This window comes from Ceratotherium simum, chromosome 2 (assembly GCF_057802395.1).
Source record: "Ceratotherium simum simum isolate JZ-2026a chromosome 2, ASM5780239v1, whole genome shotgun sequence".
In the NCBI taxonomy this organism is placed as follows: domain Eukaryota; kingdom Metazoa; phylum Chordata; class Mammalia; order Perissodactyla; family Rhinocerotidae; genus Ceratotherium; species Ceratotherium simum.
Window position 1 is genome coordinate 76,974,209 of NC_141901.1, and position 13,003 is coordinate 76,987,211.

The 13,003-nt window shown below is 36.3% G+C and overlaps 1 protein-coding gene across 1 annotated transcript in view; it reads left to right on the plus strand.

The window, feature by feature from the left end:
• Positions 1-13,003, plus strand: part of SELENOF (selenoprotein F) — a 37,840-nt gene that overhangs the window by 6,710 nt on the left and 18,127 nt on the right. The window contains exon 2 of the mRNA XM_004442913.3: positions 2,007-2,174. Coding sequence (XP_004442970.2) covers positions 2,007-2,174 — 168 coding nt within the window. The remainder of the gene's footprint in view (positions 1-2,006; positions 2,175-13,003) is intronic.

A 13,003-nucleotide genomic window follows, 5' to 3' on the forward strand; every position in this document is an offset into this window, starting at 1 on the left:
TAACTCTTTACGTAACATTTGCAGGCCCTTGGTCTGGAAGATCAACCAGTTGCAGTCCAACAGTCTGAAATTCCCCCTACTTGAGGCTGTGGTTTTGACCAATTCATTTGTTCAACACATGGGAACCAGTGCAACTGCTGGAAATACAGAGAAAGAACTTACTGCTTGCCCTCAAAAAAGTTCACGGTATTGTTGAGGAATCAGACAATCCTAGATTTACATAGTACAGTGTCATGAGTGGTGCTGTTGTATAGCTATGTACCAATTTCTTTCTCAGAAAAGTACTATGGCTAAAGATTGGCATCTGATCTTTTTCAGAGAAGGCTTCCTAGAAGACTGATATTGATCAGATTCCTGGAAATAAGTAGGAATTAACAAGGTGAAAAAAGAGGCTTAGACAAAGGAAAAGTATGAGCAAAAATTTGAGTAGGAGTTTTATACTTCCAGGTACTAGAGGAATTCATTATAGCTAAAAAGTAGAATGGAATTGGAGAATTAATGGGAGGTAGGCCTGGCAGTGACCATTTAAGCCGGAGGCAGGAAAAGATTTAAGAGTTCTTTAAGAGACAGAATTGTCAAAACTTATTAGTTAATTGATTGTAAGAATGGTGAAGAGTCTGCAGTCTAGGATGACTGACCTGGGCAACTGGGTGATCAGGAAAAATGGTCCCATTTTACTAAGATACTGAATACATTGGGGGAGGAATAGATCTAAGGAAAAAAGATAAGTTTCACTGTTGGAGATTTTGAATTTGCAATGCCAATGCAACATCTAAATGAGACATCAGGTAGGCCGTTGGCTTCGGAAGCTTGACCCTCAAGAAAAAGACTTGGGAGTTTTCAATAAATGGGCATTTGAAGCCGTGGAAAAGATGCAGTCATCTACATAAAGTATGTGAAGCAGAGAGAGAGCCAAAAATAGAAATGGGAAACAACAGCATTTAAGAGATGCATAGAAGAGGAAGGAGGAGGAGGACAAGCCCATGGAAGGAGCAGCCGGAGCAGAACAGTTTTGAACACCTTTGCATTTAGTGATTTTTAGCAGATTTAGTCGAGTGGTAGGATCAGAAACCAGACTATAGTAACAATTCAGAAATGACAGAATGTGGGGAGAGCAGTTAGAACCATAGAGTTTGAATACACTGAAGAATTGAGTTATCCATGAAATTAAATTCCTGTGGAGATGCAGAAGATAGAATCCAAAGCACAGGTAGAGGGCTTGACCTTAGATGGAGGGAAGTATGCCACATTCACTGAGACGTGAGAGGAGAATGGATGAGGGAAGAGAACTAATATTTTTGAAAGCCCACTTTTGCCAGTCCTTCTGGTTGGTTGCTTTACATAAGTCATTTCATTTAATCTTTCTTGCAATCTTTTTTATGTACTAAGTATTGCTCCTTGCTGTGTCAGTGAGCAAATTAAGGCTTAGGGAGATTATCTTGCCCAGAGTCGCACATCCTGTAAGTGGTCAAGCTCGTGCCTAAACGCCAAAGTTTTGTATCTGATGTGCTCCTGCTCTCCCCAACCCTGTCCCCTTCCGCACCCTTCCTCTGCTAGTTGTGAGTGAAGATAAGCCTACCGGGTGTGGTAGAGATCTAGAAATTAATGTTACTCTATAGGCTCATATGAACAGGTGCTAAGTTCTTGAAATGAAATGGGAATTTGTTTTTCATCTAAGGAAATTCCTTTTAAAAAACTACTGAATGTTTAATAAAAGGTATTATAATATACATATCATAAAGAAATAATATATCTTTTTTTATAAATCCATATTTAAACTGAGCTGAAATGTGACAAATTTTTAAGAAAAAAACTTGTGGGAGAGGTGGGAAGAACCAAAGACTCATATAAGGTTCTAGAGTTTCAAAATAATTCAGAATTTGTCTCCAAATGAGGCATTTCAGTAACTCATCTCCAGTGTGTTAGATTTTGACAACCCTGGTTTCTCCTTTTTTGGAAGCTTTATAAATATGCACTTATGTTTTAATTCTCTGTCTTATTTTCAGGTGTCTGCGTTCGGGGCAGAGTTTTCTTCAGAGGCTTGCAGAGAGTTAGGCTTCTCCAGCAACTTGCTCTGCAGCTCCTGTGATCTTCTTGGACAGTTCAGCCTGCTTCAGCTGGATCCTGACTGTCGAGGATGCTGTCAGGAAGAAGCACAATTTGAAACCAAAAAGGTAATGTTTTCTAGTATCTCTCTTCCATTAGATGGTTTAATTGAAATAGGGTGAAATATTAAATTGCTTAATCAACTTAAATATAAAGAAATCACTAGCTTTTACATTTTGTAGTTTTAGAAATTCACTGATTTCTTGCCTGGCCTGTTAGATCAGTCAAAGCAAATAGGAAGGAAAAGTATGGTTATATACCAGATGCCCATTCTACCATGGCTGTCCGGCAGAGGGGAGCAGAATTACTACAGCTTGCTTGGATCCTAAAGCATTCCAGTATTCCTAACTACTGGCCACATGAAACCAAAGAATAATTAATTAGTTGTTTTTATTCATTTGTAATAAGAACCCCATCTTATAATGAAATCTGACATGAAAGTAAAGCACCTATTACCTGGCACATAATTGTAGACAATAAATTATAACTTTTAATATGGTTAACAAAAAATATGGTCTGTTAATTTACACACCTGTTACTAGTATTTCCAGACTCCTAACCTCATCTTTAACACTGAAAACAGCCAAGGATAGGTAGTTGTAACTCTCCAATAAAATCTGCCAATTTTTGACCCACTGTTCAAATTAATAGTAAACTTGGTGAATTTTTAAATTTTCATTAAAGACTTTAAACTTCTTTAAATTATAAAGTAGCCTGAAAAGATCGTTTACATTATCCAAATAAAACTGAATTAGTGAGATCCCTGTTTTGGGGGTGAGAAAAAATGTTAGCATCTGTCTGTTATGTTTCTTTTTAATGTTCTCTTTCACTTGTACATACTGAATTCTATTTGAGGTGTTATGGTTTTTAAAGCTTTCAAACAGAGATTGTGTCTTCTCATTATTAGGTAGTAAAAGTTTATTTCTAACACTGAGTACAATTTTATAGTTCTAGAAGAAAAACAAGCACATAAGCTTTAAATATGTTAATGTTCAACCAAAATTTAATACTTGATTTCTCAGCTGTGAATCTGAAATTCACAATATCCCACAAAAGGCTTCCAAGTCTTCCGGATTTTTCATTTTCTTGGTTCACATATACCAATAATATATTTTAATGTTTAGAAGATTTCTATACCATATAAGTTAGTTTTTATTGCATGTAAATAAAATCTAAACAAGTTTTGAAAACTTGACTTTAAGTAGATTTAAGACATAGGACTTAACTAGTTTAGTAGGACCTTCCCCCCTTGTTTTTTCTTTTGTTTTATTTGTTTTTTGATGAGATATTCACATGGCACAAATTGTTGGAGGAATCTGTATGAGTCATCCTCTCATATATAAGCTGTTATTCTATGGCCCATATTACCACTCAGCCAACAATGATTATTTCCTGAGATACCAAACTTACAAGGATAGAATAACAAGGGGTGTTTTATAATAAACAATCTTTATCACACACGCACCCCCTTGTAATTAAGGGTAAATTGAGAGGTTCTACCCTTTGATATCAGATGTGCCTAAACTGCAAACCAAGTGCACATAAAAATTCTTTTTACTTATTGCCCTTTCTCAGTAATCCTTCATAATACGCCAGTTTTGTGGTATAATTTTAGTGGAACCAAACTTAGATCACACACTTCTCCAATTAATTATATTCCTGTTCAGTTTTCAATATTAGTTGAGCTGTGTGTGTTATCTTGACACCTTTTAGCAGCTACAGCTCAGCAATAACTGTAGGCAAGTAGTCTGCCAATTAATATAAGCCTAACTAATTACAAGCTGAAATGATTATTGTATCTAAGTACAAGCAAGCCTGTATCCTAATACACCTTTTATGCTGTATCCATTGGTTTTTTTTTAACTCCTAGCTCCTAACCTCTAAGATGTACTTACTTCTCATTAAGCATTTGCTAGCACCCTGTTGCACAAAATCAATGGATGGTTTTCTTTAAGAAGGCTAGTGGAACCAAAGCATAGCAAAAATACTTAGAAATATTATTGGAGGTATAAAGGTATGGCAAGTTGGACACGCTTCCATTTAGATGCAAACCACAATCCAATATAGAAGTAGTACTTGATTTAATCTGTGCAGTACTGTTCTCTGGATTATTGGTACATGATCAAAGGTAATAACATATACAATATTTTTCTCTCTCTCACTCAACTCTGGCTTAAGGCTTAGTTTTGAAATCATAGTTTAATTTAATCCTAGTTTAATAAGAGTAAAATTCTACAATATATAAACTAGTGCCTTGCATAAAAAACATTAAAAATACTTAAACATGGTCGTGTGTGTGTAAATTATTGCAAATATAAATTCTTCAGAAGAGAAGAATTGGAGTTTATGTATAGGAATGTTTTAACAATTTATGTATAATAAAGAAATGTTACTAGAATACTCACTTTGGTTCTTGGTTAGTTGCATGCTTTATAGGGCTGTCCAGGAAGAAGGCTAATCATTTTTAGGAATGCTTATTCATTTAATAGCCTGAATTTAGCCTTTGATAGCCAGAGCAGAAAATTTTCTTTAAAAAAAAACTTATTCACAATAAAAGCAGAAAATGCCTTTGAAATCCATTATCATTCTGCAGATAGATAATCCATTATTCTTTTTATTTGGTCTTGTTCTCCTACCTCCCATTTTGGTCATAAAGGACCTACTAAGCATCACAAATACTAGCTAGAATGAAATTTTTTGGTAAGCTATTTTACTACTGTTTTAACTAGTGTTGCTCGGAACTGTGTACCTAGATACCATTTACAAACATTAGTGAGGATGTTGACTTAATTGTGAAGAGCATACTAATTTGTAGCTTGAAGAAAAAACATAAAACTAATGAGATAAAAAATATTTAAATCTTGCTGCTGTTTTTATATGGTTAGTATTTACCAAGTAGCATAAGTGATTCTTCAGCTTTATGTATAGAATCTTAAGATGGAAGGGAAGCAACTGTTCTTTTTTCCACTACTGATTGGCATTTTCCTTGTGGTGCGGAAACATGGTAACTGCCAGTTCTTGAGTGTTCTATCTTATGATACAACTTTCCCACCAGAAAAGGACTAATTCTTCCTCATTTACATTTATGAAATATTTTAGACAAGGATTGTTACTAGCTTAAGTCGGGTCATTAACCAGTTATTAGCTAGGATGATGGAGTAATGTAAGAACCATTAGCTGCCACAGTAGCTATGTGGAATGTTGCTCTGGGAAGCAGACAGATGAAGCAGTTCTTAGGTAAAGAGCAGGTTAGGTACGAGGTAAGCAATCCCATAGATATGTGTCCTATTTTTTTCCTCAATTACTAGAGTAAACCACTTTGACGTGAGCTGTTTTTAAAGATTTAGCTCAAGTGTCCCCTCTTCTGGGAAGTCTTTGCTAATTTCCCCCTCCCTCACCCCCACTGCTACCACTCCCAGGGTAGGTTAGCTACACATCTGTATTCCCAGAGCACCTCAGGATACTTTGATTTGCATTTACCTACACTATATTGTATCTGTTGTTTTGCTTTGCTTTCTCTCCCAGTGAATTATGCTCTTTGAAGTGGAGGCCTGTTTTTTTTTGTTTCTGAATCCCCAGCCTTTAGCATACAATATTTCATAAGTTTTTGTCCTTGAATAGGGCTGTTTTTGCTAAGAACAAGTTAGAACGTTTTTACTAGAACAAATTTGAAGAACAGTTTTTTAACTTCTGTTTTCTAAGATTTATAAAATTAAATGTAGTGTTTCAATAGATGGGTTATTTTTCTCATCTTTTTATAATCTTTCCAGTTCTGTGAATTTGAACTTGATTATGGCAAGTAGGTGCTTTTTTTTTCCTGTCTTCTCATTCAAGTTTTTCATATCTTGCTAACAATGATTTCAGCTTCTTCCAGACATTGTTATTGTAGAACTTTTGTTTATTTCTCCTTAATTACATGCCCCTATTTCCTTAGCTAGTACCTGTTCTTTTTAAGATCTTGGTTCACCAAGATTGTTGTAGTCCCACTGCTTTTTTTTTCTTCTTCCTTTGAAATATTTTTACTTAATTGGTTTTTAGTACTTCATATTCTTTTGTGTTCACACCTACCTTATCTCTGAACTGCTTTTCTCAAGGTTTGGCTAGTTACCAAACCAGAGCACCTTCTGGGAGAAAAGAATCCCCTTGGCTGAATTACTCATGTATATGAACCAATAAGCAAAGTACTTCCACTTAATTTGCTGTTCATTCAGTCTTGATTGTGTCAGGAGAGAGTTTAGAGCAGGGGTCAAGAGCACAGGTTCTGGAACCAAACTACCTAGGTTCAGATCCTCTGCTACTTGGCCGGCAATCTTAGACTAATTACTTGATCACTCTATGCCTGTTTCCTCATTTATAAATTGGAGATGATCGGGGGCCAGCCCAGTGGCGTAGTGGTTAAGTTTGCACATTCTGCTTTGGCGGCCCAGGGTTCACAGGTTCGGAACCCCGGGCACAGACCCATGCACTGCTTATCAAGCCATGCTGTGGCAGGCATCCCACATAAAATGGAGGAAGATGGGTACAGATATTAGCTCAGTCCCAATCTTCATCAGCAAAAAGAGGAGGATTGGCAACAGATGTTAGCCCAGGGCTAATCTTCCTCACCAAATAAATAAATAAATGAATAGGGGATGATAATAATAGTTTCTATCTCATAGGGTCGTTATGAAGATTAAATGGTTAATATATGTACACTGCTTAGAATAGTGCCTAGCATATTATAAGTACCGGGTAAATACTTGGGGCTGGTGGTGATGACAGCAGTAGTAGTAGTATCTGATTTGCTGATGGAAAAAAAACAAGAAAAACAGAAAATTTGGAGAACTCAGAAAATAGCATAATAATGATTGCTGTTGGCAAAGTAGAGTAAAAAAAATAGATAAGAGACATAACATGAACTATTAGATTTGCCAGTGATAAAAGTTTGGAACCAAATTTTCTGTTACTGTACTTTCAGGCAGCCCTGGTAGTCTTCAAATTCAGGGCCCGGGTTCATTTCCCGGTCAGCAAACCACACCGCTTGTCTGTTATCTGCGGTTGTCATACTGTGGCCGCTACGTGTTGCTGTGATGCTGAAAGCTATGCCACCGGTATTTCAGATACCAACAGGGTCACTCATGGTGGATGGGTTTCAGTGGAGCTTCCAGACTAGGCAGACTAGGAAGAAGGACCTGGCTTCTTTCGAAAAAATTTGCCATGAAAACCGTATGAATAACAGCAGAGCATTATCTCATACAGCGCCAGAAGATGAGAGGATGGTGCAAAAAGACCACATAGGGTTCTGCTCTGCTGTACACAGGGTCACTAGGAGTCAGAATTGACTCGATGACGACACTAACAACAACCACTTTTGCCACTTTCAAGTTCCTGGATCAGTTGAGTCAAGAAGAAATATAACAATTAGTAGTATGAAAACTTTTACCATTTGCAACTACTTATGTGGAACAAAATACGGAAATAAATTATGTCAAACGTAACCTAGATTTCATATTTTTGAGTCCTGCTGATTGACACATTTTAATGAGCAAAATACTACAAATTTGAACTTTTAAAATGTGTACCATTTTGATCATTTTAAGATGCCATACAAAAGACTGCATATGGAAAGAAAACATTTTCCTACTAAAAGAAATTTTCAAAACCATTGATAAAGTGGAGCTCGATTTTAACAAACCTATTCCAAAAATTGAATGAGACTCATATTTTAAAGTCAATTTAGGATAAAATATATTATTAGTTTTCAGACTGCAGATCAGATGGAAGCCATGATATTCTCTGAAACCAGAAATAACATAGAAAATAAATTAAACTGTGTGTTTTCAGTGTAAAAATAATCACTTTGTGAAAAAAAGCAAGCTCTCAAACTAAACACAATTATTTCTAATTGTCCTACCAACATTCCTCTGCTACTTATTTATATTTTTGATCTAATACTTGATAACACAATTCAAAGGTTTAAGAAGATTTTGGAAGAGAAAAGCTTAGAAGTGATTTCTTTTATTTGAATTTTGGAACACCTTGGTCTCGTTCACATAATACCAGTAGAAGGCTAGGTGGCAGATCACCAAATTACACCATTACTAGTTCTGGAAAATAGCTCAACAGTTCAGGTATTTGATAAAGGGCTTTTATTTTCGCTTAAAAATCTACTTTTCAGATAATGTAAAAGAATTTATCTTCCATAATGATTGTATTACACTAGATTTGAATAAATGGACCTAAGTAGTACATAAAATAATTATAAGAATATAGTTAGATCTCCTCCACTTCCCACTACATTACCTAGTTAGAGTTAGACTAATGTTCAGTGACCAGCTCTATGTACTAACATTCCCATTTTCTATGTGTATAATACTCTGCCTTCACATTTACATGCACTCTAAGCAATCCAGAGACAATACACAGGTAAAATTAACGTATGTATAGTTTATTAGAAGTTTATCCCCTTCTCTCTTTTTATAAGAGTTTTTGAAAGAGTTGAATTACTCCAGGATCTTCAGTTTAGTTGTAGTAATTACATTGGCTCACCTTTGAGTATTTATTTTACTTTGGCTATGTGCTAAATGTTTGACCTACATTATCTATTTAATCCTCACTACAACTCTATAATGTAAATACTATTATTCCTGTTTAACGGAAGAAGAAAATGGAGTGTCATCTGCCCAAAGTTACCCAGCAATTCAGTGCCACATCCTGGCTTCATCTCAGGTCTGTTTGACTCCAGAGCCCCAGGTTTTTAAACCTCTACGCTATTTTGCCTTTCATCTTGAAAATGTTAATAGTAATACCTACTTCACAGAGATACTGTAAGAAAATGAATTAGTTAAATATAATAAAACACCAGACTGGCTTTCTGCAGGTCCTTCTTGCATTTATAGTTAACAATTTTATTTATTTATTTATTTTTGGTGAGGAAGATTGACCCAGAGCTAGTATCCGTTGCCAATCTTCCTCTTCCTGCTGAGGAAGATTAGCCCTGAGCCAACATCCGTGCTCATCTTCCTTTATTTTTTTTTTTATATGGGATGCCACCGCAGCATGGCTTGACGAACAGTGCGCAGGTCCGTGCCCAGGATCCAAACCAGCAAACCCTGGGCCACCAAAGTGGAGCATGTGAACTTAACCACTACACCCACCGGGCCAGCCCTATAGTTAACAATTTTAATAACACAGTTCCATCATTAGTTTTTATTTAAAATATCAAATCTTCATTCCTCAGTTTACCACAGACTTTAATGGCTCTGATTACTTGGTGTTTTTCAAGAATATATTAACAAATTTGGCTTTATTTAAAGCCCAACCAAACAAGTGTTTTAAATAAGTCACATAATTTTTCTTAATTCTGGGAAAAGAGCGGCAAAACATTCAGTTACTTTCAATTTACATGGAAATTCGGTAGCCAATTTCAGAGTAATTTAAAAGTCAGCTTAAACAGCATTGTTCAAGACAGTGGCAAATTTTAAGCTTTCGCCTATCAGAAACAGAATGCTAGTGATGTATAAAACATAGGATGAAATGGAGGTTAAGCTAACTGTGCATGAAATTGTAGTCGCTAAAGAAATTTCACAGTTGCTTAAAATAACTTCACTTTTGTAGTGTGTCGTAGCATCGGTACATGAACTGGTTTCTTCAAAGGAAACAAAAATATGTGTCTTCAACAGATTATTCTAATTATAATATAAAAACATTATTCACAAAGAAGCTTTTTTTAAAGATCTAAATATTTGGCAACAGTTCAAATTCAGTGTAAGAATCACTAAGACTCCCAAGTAGCAACAATACTAAATAATGACTCAAATATTTGTTTAATAATAATAGCCACTAACATTCATTAAGTGCTCATTAGATGAAGGCGCTGTTCCAAGCACTTTGTGTGAATTAATTTATATAATCTTCGCAATAACTCTGTGAGGTAAGTACCACTATTATCTCCATTTCATAGTTGAGTCTGAGGCCTAGAGATCTTGCCTAAAGTCATACAGCTCATAAGTGGCTATCAATGTATGTATCATATATTTGTGTAACACAAGTTTTAAAGTCTATTTTGTGTAGTTATTTAATTGAACTGAAAATACCATTTAAATTTTTTATATTTTCTAAAGGTGGCATTTTATCTGCCTTTAATATGAAAAATAGACCTCGTCAACTTTTTTAGGTATTTGGAGATTAGGATCAGCTTCTATCTAAACATAATTAAAACAGTCTGTCACATTTGCAGATTGTAATATTTGAAAAGTAAATAAATTCTTAAGGTAATTCATGGTCTATCTCTGGGCTGCCTGACAGCTACCTTTCCTGGACATACCTACCTCAGAGTCAAAATAAACTTTCTGTCTATACACTAAATATTTCTTCTTGGTATGGGAGGCTCTGAGAATGCCAGAATAAGATAATAGTCACTGTTCTCGAGGAGTGAAAGAAGTAGACATGGAAATTGGACTGCTAGAATGCAGTTGGCAGGATATGCTGTTGTGCTAAAACATAACGTCCAATGTTATGAAGGTAACCACTAAAGGAATTAGAAGTAAAATAAATAAAAATTGGAAGGAGAAGGGAATCGATAAATCTCTTAAAGTTGATATATTGAGAACTATAGGTATAACCGTATTAATCATTATGAAAGTGACCAACAGAAAACTAAAAACAGTTTGAAAGCTATTGACTGGCAGTGGGAGGCAGAGGAAAATTTTTACTTCTTATTTTATACCCTTTGGTACTATTTTTTTATTATTATTATTATTTCCAGGTGCATTGATTTCTGTACAGAATTCAGTGAGATGTTTACTGTAAACAAAATGTACTTATGTGCTATGAGAGCACACAGAAGGAAGGGCATAAATATTTGACAGGTCAGGTAAATATCACTACTTGCTTATATAGAAGTTGATGCATATGATAAATTGGAAAATAATTAGGAGAAGGTCATCTCTGGCAGAGGGGTAAGTTCATGAAAAGACAGAGTCATGAGAGAGATGGCCATCTAAAATAAATCAGATAGCTTGGTTATGATGAGAGATAATTGTTACCAAACCAGGGTCGTTTTCCCACCTCATGATATGCCAATCACCGAGATGAGTTTGTAGTAGAGAAAGAGTTTATTGACAGAGCAGCCAAGAAAGGAGACGGAAGAACAAGTCTCAAATCTACCTCCCTGAAAATGAGATTTATGGGATAGAGGGGCAGGGTGGTCTGAAGTGTGGAATAGATGATTGGAGGTGAAGAGAAGTGAGGTAATTGATGATCTGCACGAGCATAGTCAAGCTTCATGGCTCTTCATAAGATGCATGTTCACAAAATGGTGATGTATGATCTGAGGGTGGAGTTTTAGGCCCCCTGATGTCAAAGGATCACCAATCAGGCATCCGAGTAGGCCTACTTGATGAGTCGGTGGTCTTATCCAGCCTGAACTGGACAAGGAGTCCACTCTCAGTTCCTGAAAAACTTAAGCACCTGTTACCATGGTGACCCAAGCATCAGAGATGTTATCTGTAGCAGGGCTTTAGTAATGCATTATCTAACTACTCTCTGCAAACAGACAACTGAGTATAGTTAAAGCAAGTTGGCCCCCAGTTTCATGATGATGGTTAGGGAAAATAGGGCCTGATAAAAACTTTGGACTCTATCTTATAGGTAGGGAACAAAATTAAAGGATTATAAACAATGAACTGGCAGATTTGTATTTTAATAACTTTTATTGTTGGCGTGAACAGTAGTTGATAGGGCAGAGGAGAATACTGCTGCCAGAAAAATAACTTATATTGCCATTATCCAGAGGCAAGATATAAGGTCTTAAGCCAACACGTTGATAGTAAAAATGGAGAATAAGGGACAGATCTGAAACAGATTTAGGTAATAAAACCTACAGGGTTTACTGACTTACTGGATTGGAGGGGGGAACGGATGAGTGAAGATGGTTCCCAGTGTTTTTATTGAGAAACTGTAACCCAACACAAGAAGGCTACAGTAGACTTCAGCTAGTTACAAGGTAGTCCTTTAAGGCAATGGTGGTGGATGGGAGAAAGGGCGGCAGCAGAGGATAACTTTTAATAAAGCCTAAGTACTCCTTAGCTACAAACTGCCTTTTCAGTATTCTTTTTGAAGAAATAAGTGTTAACAAAGTTTTAATTTAGAAGGCCATGAAGTTTGTCTGGGTACTGTAATGAATTCTAAAATTGATAGTATACTTGTCAAAGAGTGAGCAAAAAATAAAAATGTGTGGAATGGCCTAGTTTCTTTTGAATGTTTCATATTGCTGCTCTTAAGATTTGGATTATTATAGCTTTATTTTTGTATCTGTTCTTCACTTAAAATATATTAGGTGGTTACTTTACGTGATTACTTTCTTTACTTTTAATAGAGAAACCATAATTTAATTTGTTAGCTGTTTTGTTTGTTAGATATGTAACCTTTTTTTTTTTTAAAGATTTTATTTATTTATTTTCCCCCCAAAGCCCCAGTGGATAGCTGTATGTCATAGCTGCACATGCTTCTAGCCGCTGATGTGGGACATGGCCTCAGCGTGGCCAGAGAAGCAGTGCGTCAGTGCGCACCTGGGATCCGAACCCGGGCCGCCAGCAGCGGAGCGTGCGCACTTAACCGCTAAGCCACGGGGCCGGCCCTAACCTTTCTTATAATTTATTTATGTTTTTTTCCCCCCAAAGCTGCAGTAGACAGTTGTATGTCATAGCTGCACATCTTTCTAGTTGCTGTATGTGGGACGCAGCCTCAGCATGGCAGGAGAAGCGGTGCGTCAGTGCGCGCCCGGGATCCGAACCCGGGCCGCCAGGAACGGAGCGCGCACACTTAACCACTAAGCCACGGGGCCAGCCCTGTAACCTTTCTTTTTTTTTTTTTAATTTTTTATTTATTTTCCCTCCAAAACCCCAGCGGATAGTTG